At 44.2% G+C, this 16970-nt stretch overlaps 1 protein-coding gene across 2 annotated transcripts in view; it reads left to right on the top strand.

The window, feature by feature from the left end:
* Positions 1 to 16970, top strand: part of SPATA20 (spermatogenesis associated 20) — a 95767-nt gene that overhangs the window by 63632 nt on the left and 15165 nt on the right. For both annotated transcript variants that reach the window (XM_032967331.2, XM_032967330.2), the window contains exons 10-14: positions 8814 to 9026; positions 9595 to 9787; positions 10678 to 10846; positions 15706 to 15914; positions 16261 to 16460. In XM_032967331.2, coding sequence (XP_032823222.2) covers positions 8814 to 9026; positions 9595 to 9787; positions 10678 to 10846; positions 15706 to 15914; positions 16261 to 16460 — 984 coding nt within the window. The remainder of the gene's footprint in view (positions 1 to 8813; positions 9027 to 9594; positions 9788 to 10677; positions 10847 to 15705; positions 15915 to 16260; positions 16461 to 16970) is intronic.

Here is a 16970-nt window from a genome sequence, read left to right as displayed (position 1 = left end):
GTGCGAAGCGTTGCACCGCTCGGGTAGCTCCCCATCACATTCACAGCCGTCGCCCTGAAACAGCTTTTCTTCCTCATGTGGGCAGTGCAAACATTTGCGGGGACACGCGGGGACACACGGGCGGCCACTTTATTAACCCCCCCCCCCCCCCCCCCCGTGAAGCACGTCACTGGGGTGTGCGATGTGGGTTTAACAAAAACAAACAGAGCCGGGTCCTTCTATAAGTGGATGGGGAAAGAGAAAAAAAAAGTGTGTTTACTTTTTTTAGAAATGGGCCTTCAAACATTAACTGAAACTTTCTCTCCAGTAACTCGTTGGTGAAAAGGTCAGTTCTTTCTTCAGCATCTCCAGCAGTCGCCGTTTTCATTCATTTCCCATGAATAAATGATGGGCGACCGTCTGTGGTGGTCTGTGAGAATATCAATTAACTTAAGTAGACCATAACATTGTTTTCACCAACACCAAAGCAAATCAATAAAGAAATAGTTGGGTAGGAAATGTAATATATATATAGGGACGGCATCCGCTCTTTATGCTCGAAGATCTATTTGTTAAGCACAGGGTAGAACATCGCGACATTCCACAGCACCTCCATCCGTCTCTATCTCCCCATCATTGCAAGTTGTGTCGTGCACTGAACGGTTTGTGCGAGATCTTACGGAGTGGTCCCGAACAAGTTTCTGCTGTAATCGCCACCAAGGAGACTGTGCTTGACTTGGAATCAAACCTAAGTTTCTGGAGTTGCATCGTCGTGCCGTGAACTCAACACCACCGCTCCCAAGACTTGCGTGCCTACGTGCCGTTTAACATCCGTCACGACTCTCATTGGAGTCGGTAGAATTGGGAGGTCGTGAGATCCGACCCTCCGTCTTTCGGAAACCGCGGCCAGTTACCAAAGCTGCGTCGCCCGCGGGGTTGTTTGTGACACCGATGCCCAGACATCGTAAAGCCTCATCAAATGCCCGTGCGTGAGATAAGACACATTTGACGCAGTGTGCAAATGGGGGGGGGGGGGGGGGCGAGCGTGCCTTCGGGCTCTCTGCCCGTGTGTGTGCAGGTGCTCGCCTTTGCCCGGGTTAACCAAATACCGACGCCCAACAAACAGTTTCTTTCTCGTCACCTCGGACCGAAGAAAAGGGAGCCACAGCAAAACCCAGTGTAAACAGCCGTTCGGAGGACTCGTCGCACAGCGGGGTCACGTCGCCGCGTGCGTCTCTGCACCCCGCCCGCGCGCCAACGTGCGCGGGCGTGTTGAAAGCGAGCACTGCAAAAGGGGGGGGGGGGGGGGTGAAGCGAGGGGGGCATCTGTCGAGGCTGTCGATGCACACGAGGGAGTGAGCGGCGTTCCCAGCAACAACAACTTGTGTCTCCACCGTGACTAATGTACACACACACCGCATCGGGGAGGGGGGTGGGGGGGGGTTACTCATTGTAAGTGCGGTCAACCTAAAGGAATTCCAGGCCAACGCTGTGAATGACGGGGAAACGAATCGTGGATTGCAGGAGTCAGCGCAGCGCCTCCGTGCGTGTGCCATCGCCCCCCCCCTCTGCCACCACCTCCGCCACCGCCCCCCGCGTGTCGGAGGAGGCGTATGTGTGTATGGAGCGTGCTCGGGCGCAGTGTTTCCCAACTCCAGTCCTTGCGGCCCGCCACGGCCCACTATCTCCGGATTACCAAGCCTTTTTCTATTCACACGTAAAGCAATCCACGGTAATCCACATTGCACTGCACGCACCTGACGGTTGGTAATCACGGACATCTGTAGCACGTTTTGCGGGATGGGGGGGGGTTGGGGGGGGGTGCGTTTGGAATGAAGTTGAGAAACGCTCCTGTGGCAGACAATGCAAGTGCACACCGTTGATCTCAATTATTTTGACCGTGATAAGGTGTACACGCGATGAATTCCATCCAAACTAAGACAGGGCTGTAAAGACGACGTGACAATCAGAGCACACGTCACCAGTTGTGGCCATCGAAGAGAAACAAGTCTGTTGAGTAAAACGGTGAGTTACTCGACTCATACAAACACTCGTTGATTCTTAATTATGACTCGTGATTTTCGAGGGAAACCTCGAAGTTGTTTCCCGTACATTCGGATGTGCGCCTGAGCCAGTGTTTTTCATCGTGAGATCCGCGGGCTACTGGTGGCCTTCAGTGCGTCCCCTGACGTGCTGTCCCCGACAATACACAAATGTGAAATCGCCCCCATCGTGCTGTCAAACCCAACGATTTCAAATGTGCGACGGCCCTCGCACTGATGATGTCCTATCGGCGAAAGAGGCCCCCCTCTGAAAATGAGCGAAGAACGTTGGCGTAAGCACACAGACACAGGTGCATTCGAACGAGCTACTCCATTCAGTATTCAGCCGGACAGCACCGTGGCAAGCGATGGTTCGCATAGGGAAAGGTCATGAGTTACAATCCCAGTCAGGGATCAACTCAGCCCATCATCCCTCCCGGGTGACTGAAGTCAAAACCACTGTAGGAGGTGAAGAGTGGTTGTCTTCTGAAGAACATGGTCCCCACCTTAGTATTGTGGAATTTCCACCACTGGCTGATGGCTGCTCATTTGAGTGTGGAGACATTTAGGTTATTTTCACTCCATTCCACGTGGCCAAGGTGAGCTACACAAGGGCTGCGGCCCTTGAGTCACCTCATTCTCTATCTGTTTAGCATCTAAAACAGTCTTTACTTCGAGAAGTCATTGATTACACTGAATGAAGTTGAAAATAACTCACAAACACCTTGTTATTTTTGGTTCTTTCAGTAAAGTCACGTAGAAGGGAAACAATAAAATAATACAAAATATAAAACAATAAAATTCTCACGACGTTTCGACTGCAACACAAGCAATCATAAAACAAATGTTTTATATATTTTATTATTATAATTTTTTATTATTATAATATATTTTTTTTTATTGTTTCCCTTCAACGTGACTTTACCAAAAGAACCAAGAATATGAATCCCTGCAGTCACGAAAGCTTTAAATCAAAATTTAAACACCTTGTTGTGAAAGACCCAACGCAGAAGAGTTTGATCTTCCACGGTCCACCATAAACCGCATCCATACAAACCATGGCAAATGATGCACAAATGTAAAATTAAAAACTCTCCAATGTGCGACTCTGGTCATCCAGACCAAGACGATACAACGCATGACTCTGCAATGCCTGATCCACAAATGCAAAGGAGACATCACAGTGATACACTCCACTGCTCCTGACGCGGTTGTCTGACTTGACCACCTGGATGTGAAGTTGTAGTTGTTGCTTTGCATCTACATCAACCCTATGAAAGAAGAAGACTTATTTATTATTTTTTATTATTTTTCTATCTACGTGGCTTCACCGAAAGACCCATAGAATCTAAGAAGACTTGGTTAAATATATGTGTACGACAGCATACGAAAAACCGGCGTGACAAGCCTCCAGTCGGCTACCTGTGCCCCTCAATGGCTATAGCAAGGACAGGATTTCACAATTTCGATTTAAAGCTTTCGTGACTGCAGGGATTCATCAAATTTTCTTGCTGTGGTTTTCACACCTGATGATGATTGCTTGTGTTGCAATCGAAATGTCGTGACAATTTTATTGTTTTATTTTCATCATTTTATTATTTCCCTTCTACGTGACTTTACCGAAAAAACAAGAATAGGATTTCACAAGTTTGATTCGTGAAGAGGTGTTCTTGAATTCCCGCAGGTCCTTCCTGGAGCACACGGCTATCAGGCGCCCCCAAAATATTTCGGTACATCACTTGTAGAACCCCTTCCGGAGCGCTCAATCTCAGCAGCGCATTCAATCCCTGGGCCTCGCATCGACTCGGCCCCTCCACCCCTTCGGTGTAAAGAAAATGGATTGCCAGCTTGCGGCCGTGTCTCCGCTGGAGATAGACAAAGATGGTTTGAGTCCGGGAGTACACTTTTACATTCATATGTTTTTGCTGGAATTTTGATCGAAGATGTATCTCGTGCAAAAAAAAACCTGCACCTTCAACCCCTGGCACTGTTTTGTGCCATCGGGCTAACACATTGCCCCCAACTGAGCACCCAGTGCCTTTCGCTCACAACTAATATTGCATCATTGGCTGCCCATCCAAGAACTAATGAAGCTCAACCCTCTTTGGTTTAAGATCAGCCCTGGTTACACAGCAGGACGGCGTGGCTAGGGGCACGCTCGTGCAGTTAATTGAATGCGCTGGCATCCGAGAGTGAGGAGGATGTGGAGATAGCCGGGTAGGTGAAGGGTGCTAATGCTATTGCTGAGCCAACACTGATGAAATCCCTGGTTCAGTTTCTCTCAGTCCAGATATGACCAGATATCATCGTTTGATATCGATAGTTAACCCCACAAACTTTACATCACCATGATGGGCGACTGCAGAGAAATTGTAAAAGTAAACATTTTGGTTTTCACATTTAATTTCCTTCGACCAGATCTCGGTGCCTTTTTTTTTTAAACACGGCCGAGTTCTACAAAAGTGGCCACCGTCAACTGTAAGAATACATTTACATCGTAAGGAACTTGTACGTGAATTAGTGTGCCAGTCACAGCACTTGAGTTCATCTCACCGTACAGAGACAAAGTTAGGACTCATTCCCATTGACCTTTAAATAAAACAAAGTTCCAAAGGTTAATAAGTAACTGAAATGCTAATCGTATGGGGTTTTTTTTTGCAGTTACGAGTCGGGAATGGTTTTGTAAAAAGGAGAAAAATGACGGTGACGTGGAGGCGAATGGGTTCAAGTCATGCATTTTCATGGGCATGTTCGGCCTTGGAAGGGTCACGGTATACTCCTGAACAATGGACAGGTGCCCAGATATCTCGTGCAGTGATTCTCAACCTGTACCCCGAGTTGAATTTAGTTTCAACCGAGAAAACCCCCTTTTCCTGACCCAACACGGTTCTGAGAAATAAATGGATGAATAATAAACATCAATATTTTTACCAAATTGTCCATTTTCTGAGGTATCCTAACTAGCGAGTAACAGCAAGCGAGTAAAAGAGAATGCAACGGACGCTCTGCACGCGTGACGTTATTTGTTCGCGCTCGCTGGCAACTCTTGGAAATCCCATTGTTTAGGATCAATGATTTAGAAAGGTCTTTCATATCGTTCTCGGTTACCATATGGATTAAAATGTTATCGTAGTTATTTTATATTGGCAGATTCATACATGATTATTCACCAATAACTCATGTATGATATAATTTAACACATTTATAAACCACCTCACGTAACCCCTGGGACATTGCCACGTACTCCCAGGGGTTCGCGTACCCCCGATTGAGAACCATTGATCTCGTGCTGTCTTCACTGCTGCTAAAGAATGTATTTAGCCATCATGGGACCTCCTTTGCCAGTACCAAAATATGAGAATAGGTTTTCCCCTTTTTTCTGGCAACAAAACAGGTGTTGAGATGTTAGAACACCAAACTGAAACCTTTTACAAGGAATCATGTCTGCATTAACCACAATACTTGTGGTCAGAATGGAAACAAAAAAACATACTCTGATAATATATGTATTGTCTTTGAAACTGATTGGTCCACACCAGAGACAGCTTTCTTTTGAGCCTCGTCTCAAACAGTGTTAGACCAGAGGACGCCATTTGTCTCTGGTGTGGACCAATCAGTTTCAAAGACAATGCATATATTATCGTTGTGTTTTTTGTTTGCATTTTGACCATAAGTATTGTGGTTAATGCAGACATGATTCCTTGTAAAAGGTTTCAGTTTGGTGTTTAACATCTTAACATCTAAATTTTGATTTAAAGCTTTCGTGACTGCAGTAATTCATATTCTTAGTTTTTTCGGTAAAGTCACGTTGAAGAGAAACAACAAAATAACAAAATATATATAAAACAATAAAAAATTCTCACGACGTTTCGACCATAACTCAAACGGTCATCATCAGGTGTGTCGGTTTGCATAAATTTATTTTGAAAACGGCATATTTATTTATTTATATAAAAATACCGTTTGCGTCACGCGCAACGATTGGCTGTTTGCCAGGACTAGTCCATCTATTTTTTGAAAAGAGGAGGGGGGAGACGAAATTTGTTTTTATGTATGCTGTCTGAAAGCCACTGTAAGCGTGAACAATCAATCAAGAACTGAAATGATTTATCAAATCTTTCCAATGATTGCTAAGATAGAATCCATCTTCTCGGTTGAAATTGTCTCTGTGTTTGTATATGTGGATAGCCTCATGAACGAATCTCTCATGGAAGCCAGATGGCTTACAAAGAACCTCCGTCTTGGAAAAGTCAATGGCATGTGAGCCTACTGAATTAGAACAATGATCTGCTACGGCCGAGGTGTTGGTCCTACCGTGTTTAAGGTCTGCTTTATGTTCACGAATGCGGTCCGAGATATGGCGTTTGGTTTCTCCAATGTAACTACTACCACAGAGGCAACTTAGTTTGTAGACACCAGGGTATTGTATGTCCGGAATCACATCTTTTACAGACGGAACCAGATCACGGATTTTATGTAATGTGTTGAAACGGACCTGGATCTTGTGTTTATTCAAGATTTTGGAGATCTTTTTTGTGATCCCAGCAATGTAGGGTAAAGTGATGGTTTTGAAAGGCTCCTCAAGAGGGTTCTTCTTCATGGTTTGAGTGATAGCTTTGCGGATTGTATAGTCGGAGTAACCATTAGCCCTAAGAGCTTGGTGTACGTGCTTGAGTTCACTGCTTATGTGTTCCTGGTCGGATATGCATTGGGCTCTATGATACAGAGTCTTGATGAGAGAATTCTTCTGTGATGGATGGTGGTGGGAATCCGGTTTCAGATAAGCATCCGTATGGGTAGCTTTCCTGTAGACAGAGTGGCTCATTGAACCATCAGGTCTCTTTTTAATTAGGACATCCAAAAAAGGTATCTTGCCATCTATTTCGACTTCCATGGTAAATCTGATGGCTGGGTGTATTGAATTGATGTGGTCGAAGAATTGGTCTAGAGCAGGCCGGCCATGTGGCCAGATGACAAAAGTGTCATCCACGTACCTCTTCCATAAGGTTGGGCGCAGAGTGGCAGTCTGGATGGCGTCAGTCTCAAATTTCTCCATGAAAATGTTAGCTATAACTGGAGAAAGGGGGGAGCCCATTGGGGTGCCCTCAGTTTGTTTGTAGAAAGTTCCATTCCAAGTGAAGTATGTATTGGTTAAACAGTGTCTCACCAGGGGGGGTACCTCAGTGTTTAGTCCTTGATGAACCAAGTCTTCAATGATTGCAATGGTGTCAGGTACAGGAACCTTGGTGAATAAGGAAACTACATCAAAACTGACAAGCAGGTCGTCTGGGGACAGGGAAATACCCTTGATTGTTGATACCAGGTGAGTAGAATTTTGTACCGCAGAGGTGGTCTTTCCAGTGAAAGGACGCAGGATTTCAGACAAAAAACGAGCTAGTTTGTAGGTGGGGGAGCTGATAGTAGAAACTATGGGACGAAGAGGTGTATCAACTTTATGTATTTTTGGTAAGCCGTATAATCTTGGTGGCCTGGCAGCAGAAGGTTTCAACGAAAACTGTTTAGATTGATCAATTAATGCGGTTGAATCAGAAATTATTTTGTTGGTTTGTGTGACGAGGCTGTTGGTGGGATCTCTTTTTATTTTTGTATAACTACCATCGTCGAGTAATTCTTTAATTTTGTTGTTGTATTCTATTTTATCCATGATAACAGTAGCATTGCCTTTGTTATTTTGTTGTTTCTCTTCAACGTGACTTTACCGAAAAAACTAAGAATATCTTAACATCTGTTTGTTGCCAGAAAAAAGGGGAAAACCTATTCTCAATGTATTTAACTATCGACTCCCGTGGAGTTAAACAGCACTAAAAGCCCATGCCGAATTGAATCGCAATGCTGTGCAGGAGAACAATTATTGTTCAACCACATATTTTATTACAGGTAGGGCAGCTTGTGGAAATACTGTATAAACAATTTAAAGAATGCTTTAAACGTCACTCAGAGTGGCACAGTACGGACTCTTCTCTTACTTTCGGCCCACATTATCTGCAATCCCCTCGGGGATCTGTGGGTAACTGAATTCCATTGATAGCAAGACTCGTGGATGAGAGCACCATTGACAAGAAAAGTTTAGCTTTTTGGAATAAAATTCCAATAGAACAATGACTAAAACTTAAGTTTGCCAAGTGTGGCTGGACAGTGGCAATCATGGGTTGTGTTCATCTTATACGCAAGGCTTGTTATCACCTTGACATGCAAGGTCTTCTGGGACTTCCATATTGATAAGTCGCTGTCTAGCACAATGTTATTTGTTTGCAGCCTGCACACGTTGTCTCTCTGGCTAATGTGATTTCTAATCTTCCCCATATTTTGTATGCCTATGTCGTGTGCCATTACTCAAATCTGTAAATGACGGGAAAAGCCATCACCAGTCATAGCTATGAGTTTCCCAGAGGCAGATGGCAGCAGTGTACGTTGATTACTGCACTGTAACGATGAGTCCTAATGTGGACAAAGCCGGTCTACAGTTTTATTCTCGTTTCACTGCTGCCTGTCGGTTGATCACACATTTTCTCAACTTATTGATGGTGACCCAAGACAAATTGACCGCAGTGCGGTTTTTCTGAACTGGTGCTTTCCAGCATAAGGCCGAGAGCTTTCCTTTTTGTTTCCACGCGGTGCGTGTCATTGAAACTTCACGCAGAGCCGCCTCGAGCGAGTGATCCCCCTGTTCGCGATGTAGCCCTTTGTTTGCATCAGCGGCGGACGCGTGCTCTGAGCGAGCGAGCGAGCGAGGGAGAGACTCGCGCGCGCTTGCGCCCCATGTTCACGCAGTCAGGGGGCTTCTACAGCGCGGAGGATGCGGACTCGCTGGCTCCCGGAGTGAGCGGAGAGAAGAGGGAGGGCGCCTTCTACGTGTGGACGGCGGCCGAGCTGCGCACCATCCTGTGCGACCCCGTGCCAGGCTACGCCGACGGCACCACGCTGGCCGACGTCTTCATGCACCACTACGGCACGCAGGACGCTGGCAACGTCCTCCGCGCGCAGGCAAGTCCGCCGTCGCTGTCGTAGACGTAATTGTCGTCGGGGAAAGCCCGATGTGGTGTTTTGCGAGGAGAGAGAGCGGTGGCGCAGTGGTTCACGTGCTGACAGTCTGAGTTCGATTACCGGCCGCGACTAACATCAATAGTGAGTGATATCCGAACTATTCCTGGAACCCTTCCCCTGCTTTCATCACCAACCCGCACTGACCAGCATGGTGAAGTATGGGCAAACAACTCCTGTAAATTGACACGGCATGAGGAGGCCTTCATCCGGCAGTCGATATATAAAGTGTTGCAAGTTCAGTAACAAAACTTTGAACCAGTGATCCGATGAGCGTGCTTTACATTTAAGCCCGCTCAGAAATATTCCACGTTGTGTGTATGTTGAACTTCTTTTATACCGTACGTAGCCAACCGTGCTAATCGGAGGTGTGCGGGGGAAGGACGACAAACTTAAACACACAAAAAGCAGTGGTAAAAGAAACGAGTTTGTTTGAGACGGGGGGGGGGGGGTGGGGGTGGGGTGGTGATGATTCGCCCACAGACTGCGCGTGTCGGTTGGCACTTTGCAGGACCCGCACGGCGAGCTGAGCGGACAGAACGTGCTGAGCGTGCGCTACTCCGCGGCGCTCACGGCCGCCCGCTTTGGCATGACGGAGGCGGCGCTGGCGGAGGCGCTGGCGCTCTGCCGGCAGAAGCTCCTGGAGGGGCGAGCAGCGCGGCCTCGCCCGCACCGCGACACCAAGATGATCGCTGCGTGGAACGGTGGGGGGTTGTGGTGCCGACAGAGGCTGCGCTTGGTGATAAATAAAAACAATAAAAAGGTTCACCGCAGAGTAAATTAAACTTGAACCGACGTTTAAACATTTTTTTTTTTTACTTGACCGGTTAAGGCCCCATTGAGCTATGTAGCACTTTTTCTCCAAACAACCTGGCCACAAATGATAGCTCAACGACGTGGCTCATCATGTGGACATTGATAGAAGCCAAATACTCTAATAAGTCTAAACGCATGTTTCTAAAAAAATAGCAGTTTACCACGCCACACTTACCAGATGCTGTTTTATGAAGTTTAAAATACTGTGCCTTCCATGGAACCTAATTTCCTTCCACTAATCCTCACGAGAGGCCCTCTAGAACTCTCTAGTGTAGGCCTCTTCTATCAGCAGTGGCGTGAGCAAGAAATTGCAGCACTGCACCTTTACTCCTGGACTCTGGTGGAGCCTTTTAGCAGTTAGTAAACGGTGGGGAATTGAACTCAAGATACAGGTTTTGTAATACACTGCTAGTACTGCACGACCACTCCAACCGATAGATACATTAAATAAATATTAATGTATAGAGTAATTATATATCCAACTGGAGTGATAGTCATGTTCACAGTGGTTCGAGGTGACTGACCATTGAAAGATATCTGGAGGGAGGATCGTGTGTGTATGTGTGTCACTGCTGACATAGGTGGCACAGGTGGTGCATCGGCCAATCATCTCAGTCAATCAACCCATGGCAGCTGGGTCTGTAACGTGACCTGCCAGCGGTCGTTCGACATTTCACGTGGCCTTAAAATGCATGTAGCCTGGCACAAGCGCTGTGGTGACGTCACCGCCGCTTGGTGACGAATGGCGGTTGTTGTTGTTGTTGTCACTGCGTCCCAGGGCTCATGATATCTGGGTTTGCGCGCGCTGGCGCGGCATTTGGGGACGCGGGGCTGGTCCGGCGTGCCGAGCGGGCGGCTGAGTTCGTGACGGTGCACCTGTTTGACCCCGTCACGGGCAACCTGACCCACAGCGCCTACCAGGGCCCCGACAACAACATTGAGCAAATGTGAGCGCAGCCATTCCTTGCTCGGCACCCACCTTGACTTCGTGTCAACCTCAAAAGCAGACATCCACAGATCACACCACGGGCTTTTTGAAAATTGTTTGATGATGCTGTGCTCTGGCAGTGGTGCGCAAGCACAATTAACAAATTAAAATAAACCTATATAATAGGCGACGTTTCAGATAATGGCCTTTTTTCTCTCTGGCCTCTCTATGCACAATAAAGAAGGGCCATTACCTGAAATGTCGATATACAATTTATTTTTAAGGCCACAATGTTATTGATGAACTTGGCTCTCTACACCTCTGCATCAATGGTTACATTACCATCAAGGTCTTACTTAAGTCTCTGACTTTATCTTTCCATAGCAGCCATTCACACACAAGCAATCATTGTCTGTTCTACAATACCACAATACACCTCCCCACATCATTCAGTGGGTGGTCACATCTCTGCCTCTGCTGGCCGCACCGTTTGGTGATTTAAGTTCGAGCACAAGACCGATATTAATTTGGTTCTCTACCAGCTGGCCGAGTAGCCCAACCATCTGTGCACTTCTGGATCAGCTGACAGAGTCGTTGGTTTTATGACAGTTTCTGCCTAGTGTGGAATTACCAGAGTGCACTGTCAGCTGTAAAGTGGACAACCTTGTGATGTCACCATTCTCACGACTACGTGCCCGTGTTGTATAATTCCTTCCAAATTATGGCCAGTTAGAACTTGGATGGGAGACTACCCATGGCATGTGAGGTGAGCGGGAGATGATGGTGCAGCCATTGATTACTTGAGACTCATTGAGGCTTTCCTTGACAAACAACTGACAGAATGATTACATTTGTAACATGTCACTGAATTTCCCACACCTCCGATTACCACGGTCGGCTACGTATGGTGCAAAAGAAGTTCACTTTACATACATGCAGTTACAATTTCATATTAATACCCGACCCCGTATAATCCAAGGGTTGGTTGTCCAGGTTGGGCCGCATGTTGAACGTTTCCATTCTCAGGCCTCCACCACGTGCTTATGTGGACACCTTCCAGGGGTTGAATTTAGCTCCTCAAAGTCAGTTTAAGTCAGCTCCTGACAACTCCCGCTGTGGTGCGTGGGCGAAAGCCAACGAGCAAAGGCAGCTGGTGAAGCGTGTCGGGTGAATGTAACCGGGGATCCGTGGCTAAAGAGATGGTGAATCTCACCGGTTGTGTAAAGGTTATCAAATCAATGAAGCGGCCGTAAATCATTCGTTCACCCGCCGTGCATAAATGGCACATTTCAAATGTCTCTGCGCTCTGCGTGCCACGCCGACCTTATGTAACAAAACGAACTCCCAACATCGCGTGCAACACCAGTCCTTAACCCCGGGGCGTTTGACCCAATTTACAATCTCCAGTGCGCACAAGTACAAGAGCAAATGGAATTCATGAAGCTCTCAAATAAAAGCGAGCCCCAAAAGGCTGTGTTACTCTCCAACCCAGCGGAAAAATTCTCGAGATATACCGTATCCTCAATCTTGATGTTGTGATGCATTCGAATTGGATCGAGTTGTATTTTTATGGAGGTTTATGTATATGATATGAACATCATTATTAGTCACGGCATGTAAAACGATACAATATTAATCCAATAATATGTGTTGAATCTCCTTTTGCTGCGCTAAGTAACAACAAGAGATTGAAATGCTCACTCTGAAGACTCAGGACTTGAAGCCATCTTCCTCCGTATATTGTACAGGGATTCAGATTGTATCTGATTTGTAGCCATATACAGAGACTGGTAATACATTTCCATTAATTTTACAAAGCTAAGACCACTACTTTAAACAAGTGTAGGACTATAGATTCAGAGATAAGTTGGCTACGAAAGTTCATGCTGTTTGGGAGAGTCAGCAGTGGTGAGGGACATTCATATTGGCAAAAAAATTGGAAGATAGTTAAATTACTCGTAACCCAAAAAACCTATATAAATCTAACCCAAAAAAACCTATATAAATGTAACCCAAAAAAGCCTATATAAATCTAACCCAAAAAAACCTATATAAATCTAACCCAAAAAAACCTATATAAATCTAACCCAAAAAACCTATATAAATGTAACCCAAAATAACCTATATAAATCTAACCCAAAAAAACCTATGTAAATCTAACCCCAAAAAACCTATGTAAATCTAACCAAGAAAAACCTATATAAATCGCGGAAATATTTACGCGATCTAATCCCAAAAAACCTATATAAATCTAACCCAAAAAACCTATGTAAATCTAACTCAAAAAAACCTATATAAATATAATAAAAAAACCTATATAAATCTAACCCAAAAAAACCTATATAAATCTAACCCAAAAAACCTATGTAAATCTAACTCAAAAAAACCTATATAAATGTAATCCAAAAAAAACCTATATAAATCTAACCCCAAAAAACCTATGTAAATCTAACTCAAAAAAACCTATATAAATATAATTAAAAAAACCTATATAAATCTAACCCAAAAAAACCTATATAAATCTAACCCAAAAAACCTATGTAAATCTAACTCAAAAAAACCTATATAAACGTAATCCAAAAAAAACCTATATAAATCTAACCCAAAAAAACCTATATAAATCTAACCCAAAAAACCTATATAAATGTAACCCAAAAAAACCTATATAAATCTAACCCAAAAAAACCTATGTAAATCTAACCCAAAAAAACCTATATAAATCTAACCAAGAAAAACCTATATAAATCGCAGAAATATTTACGCGATCTAATCCCAAAAAACCTATATAAATCTAACCCAAAAACCTATGTAAATCTAACTCAAAAAAACCTATATAAATATAATAAAAAACCTATATAAATCTAACCCAAAAAACCTATGTAAATCTAACTCAAAAAAACCTATATAAACGTAATCCAAAAAAAACCTATATAAATCTAACCCAAAAAAACCTATATAAATCTAACCCAAAAAACCTATATAAATGTAACCCAAAAAAACCTATATAAATCTAACCCAAAAAAACCTATGTAAATCTAACCCAAAAAAACCTATATAAATCTAACCAAGAAAAACCTATATAAATCGCAGAAATATTTACGCGATCTAATCCCAAAAAACCTATATAAATCTAACCCAAAAAACCTATGTAAATCTAACTAAAAAAAACCTATATAAATATAATAAAAAACCTATATAAATCTAACCCAAAAAACCTATGTAAATCTAACTCAAAAAAACCTATATAAACGTAATCCAAAAAAAACCTATATAAATCTAACCCAAAAAAACCTATATAAATCTAACCCAAAAAACCTATATAAATGTAACCCAAAAAAACCTATATAAATCTAACCCAAAAAAACCTATGTAAATCTAACCCAAAAAAACCTATATAAATCTAACCAAGAAAAACCTATATAAATCGCAGAAATATTTACGCGATCTAATCCCAAAAAACCTATATAAATCTAACCCAAAAAACCTATGTAAATCTAACTCAAAAAAACCTATATAAATATAATAAAAAAACCTATATAAATCTAACCCAAAAAACCTATATAAATCTAACCCAAAAAACCTACGTAAATCTAACTCAAAAAAACCTATATAAATGTAATCCAAAAAAAACCTATATAAATCTAACCCAAAAAAACCTAGATAAATCTAACCCAAAAAACCTATATAAATGTAACCCAAAAAAAACCTATATAAATCTAACCCAAAAAAACCTATGTAAATATAACCCAAAAAAACCTATATAAATCTAACCAAGAAAAACCTATATAAATCGCGGAAATATTTACGCGATCTAATCCCAAAAAACCTATATAAATCTAACCCAAAAAACCTATGTAAATCTAACTCAAAAAACCTATATAAATATAATAAAAAAAACCTATATAAATCTAACCCAAAAAAACCTATATAAATCTAACCCAAAAAACCTATGTAAATCTAACTCAAAAAAACCTATATAAATGTAATCCAAAAAAAACCTATATAAATCTAACCCCAAAAAACCTATGTAAATCTAACCCAAAAAAACCTATATAAATCTAACCACAAAAAACATATATAAATCGTGTAAATATTTATGCAGTCTAACCCAAAAAAACTGTATCATGGATGATATTGGTCGCAAAAGCCTACGTGTTAAATAGTAAAATTACATTCATAATCTTCTTGGTTCTTTCGGTAAAGTCACGTAGAATGAGAATAAAACAATAAAACAAAATAAGACAATACAATTCTCACGACGTTTCGGCCACAACACAAGTAGCCTTCTTCAGGTGAAGGAACAGAACTGTCGGGATGACAGCGCATTCACCAAAGCTTTAAATCGAAATACGTTCATAATGCCTTTTATTTACCCGGGAAGGCCTCAAAAAGTCTCAAGACTCATTTCAGGACAGTCGGGCAAGGCAATGTTTGACCATTCCATCTTAATTATTGTTCATCACGTGAGATGAAACCAAAGTACCCAGAGAAAATCCCATGACATAATACGGAGCAGCACTCAAAGCCGAGCTAAGTTAAAATAAATAATTATTTGTTGGAGTTCCATTTCCTGGCCACAATTCAGTCCGAGCTTAAAACAACAGACATTCTCATGCAGTGTCCCACACAACTATTAAAATACTAAGCAGGCTCAAACCTGCTTAGCTTCTGAAATATGAAACAAAGGGCGTTCAGAGTGATTTGGTCTTAGAGAGCGACTTGCTGATGGAGAGTAACCCGGGGGTGACTCGGTTCTGCTAAGTCATTCGTTCTCTGCGTGATAATTGCTGGAGATCTGTAAGGCAGGCAGGCAGGCAGGGGCGGCGATGCATCCCGTCACTGAGAGTCGCGACGCCGTCCGCCCCATGCCTCTCCCAGCGCGGCGCCCGTGCCGGGCCTGCTGGCGGACTATGCGTGCGTGATCCGCGCCCTGCTCGACGTGCACGAGGCCGGCTTGGAGCCGCGCTGGCTGGAGCTCGCCGAGCGGCTGCAGGGCCGCCAGGACCTCCTGTTCTGGGATGACGAGGGTCACGGGTACTTCACGACGCCCTCCACGCACCCGGGCCCGCTGCTGCGCATGAAGGAGGGTGAGCGCCAAACTCGCACGTGTGTTTTTCCTGCCTTGCCCAAGCTTGCAGTTAGCTTTGAACAATCGGCGGAAATTTGTGTACTTTTGCAATTTGTACGCATATAATTGATCTATTTTCACTTGCCTATATTTTGTGACTTGCTTACCTTTTCTATACTTAGCACTCCTATCGTTTTTTTTTGCATTGTCTTTTGTTGTAACCTTCTTAGCCATCCCCCCCCCCCCGCCATCCTTACTAGACATCTACGAGAGAAAAAAAACGAGCTTCACAGCTCACCGTACTCCGCCGGGATTAAACAAACACCTCCGGTTCCCCGTGCTCCCGCTCCGCTGACCCTCTCCAGACCAGGACGGCGCGGAGCCGAGCGGCAACTCGGTGTCGGCGGGCAACCTCCTACGGCTGGCGGCGCTGGCGGGGCGCCCGGATCTGAGCGATCGCGCCGCTCGGCTCCTCACCGCGTTCGGCCCTCGTCTGGAGCGGGCGCCCGTCGCCCTGCCCGAGATGACGGCCGCTCTGCTGGCGCATCGCCGCACGCTCACGCAGGTGGTGCCCCCCGCGTGGTTGGGGAACGGCCTGTCCTGACGGCAAAAGCGTCGCCACGCTCAGTGACTGGAGATTGGCAATTGAGTCTCACAATGATGGTCATCCAAATGATGACTCGCCACAAACATGCCACCATGATAGCGTATTGCGTGTCTCCTGATTTTCTTTCTAGCGGGCCCCTGTATTTTGCACGTTTACCACCTTAATACACAAAGCCGATAGCAGATGGCTTTGTGTATCTGTGCGGTATTGTTGCCGTCTTGTATCCGGGGTCAGTGAAATGAGCACCGCCTGCTGAAGCCGCACCACTTAGGTTGGGAAGTCAACAGCACTTCTCCAAGACGGAGGTTCTCTGCAAGCCATCCGGCTACCATGAGAGATTCGTTCATGAGGCCATCCACATATACAAACACAGAGACAATTTCAACCGAGAAGATGGATTCTGGCTTAGTAACCATTGGAAAGATGTTATAAACCATTTCGGTTCTTAATTGATTGTATTTTACGGTG

The sequence above is a fragment of the Petromyzon marinus genome, chromosome 37 (genome assembly GCF_048934315.1).
Source record: "Petromyzon marinus isolate PM22_M1 ecotype Great Lakes invasive population chromosome 37, UKy_Petmar_22M1.pri1.0, whole genome shotgun sequence".
Taxonomy (NCBI): domain Eukaryota; kingdom Metazoa; phylum Chordata; class Hyperoartia; order Petromyzontiformes; family Petromyzontidae; genus Petromyzon; species Petromyzon marinus.
Note: the sequence above shows the minus strand (reverse complement) of the source record. Positions and strands in the feature narration are given on the sequence as shown.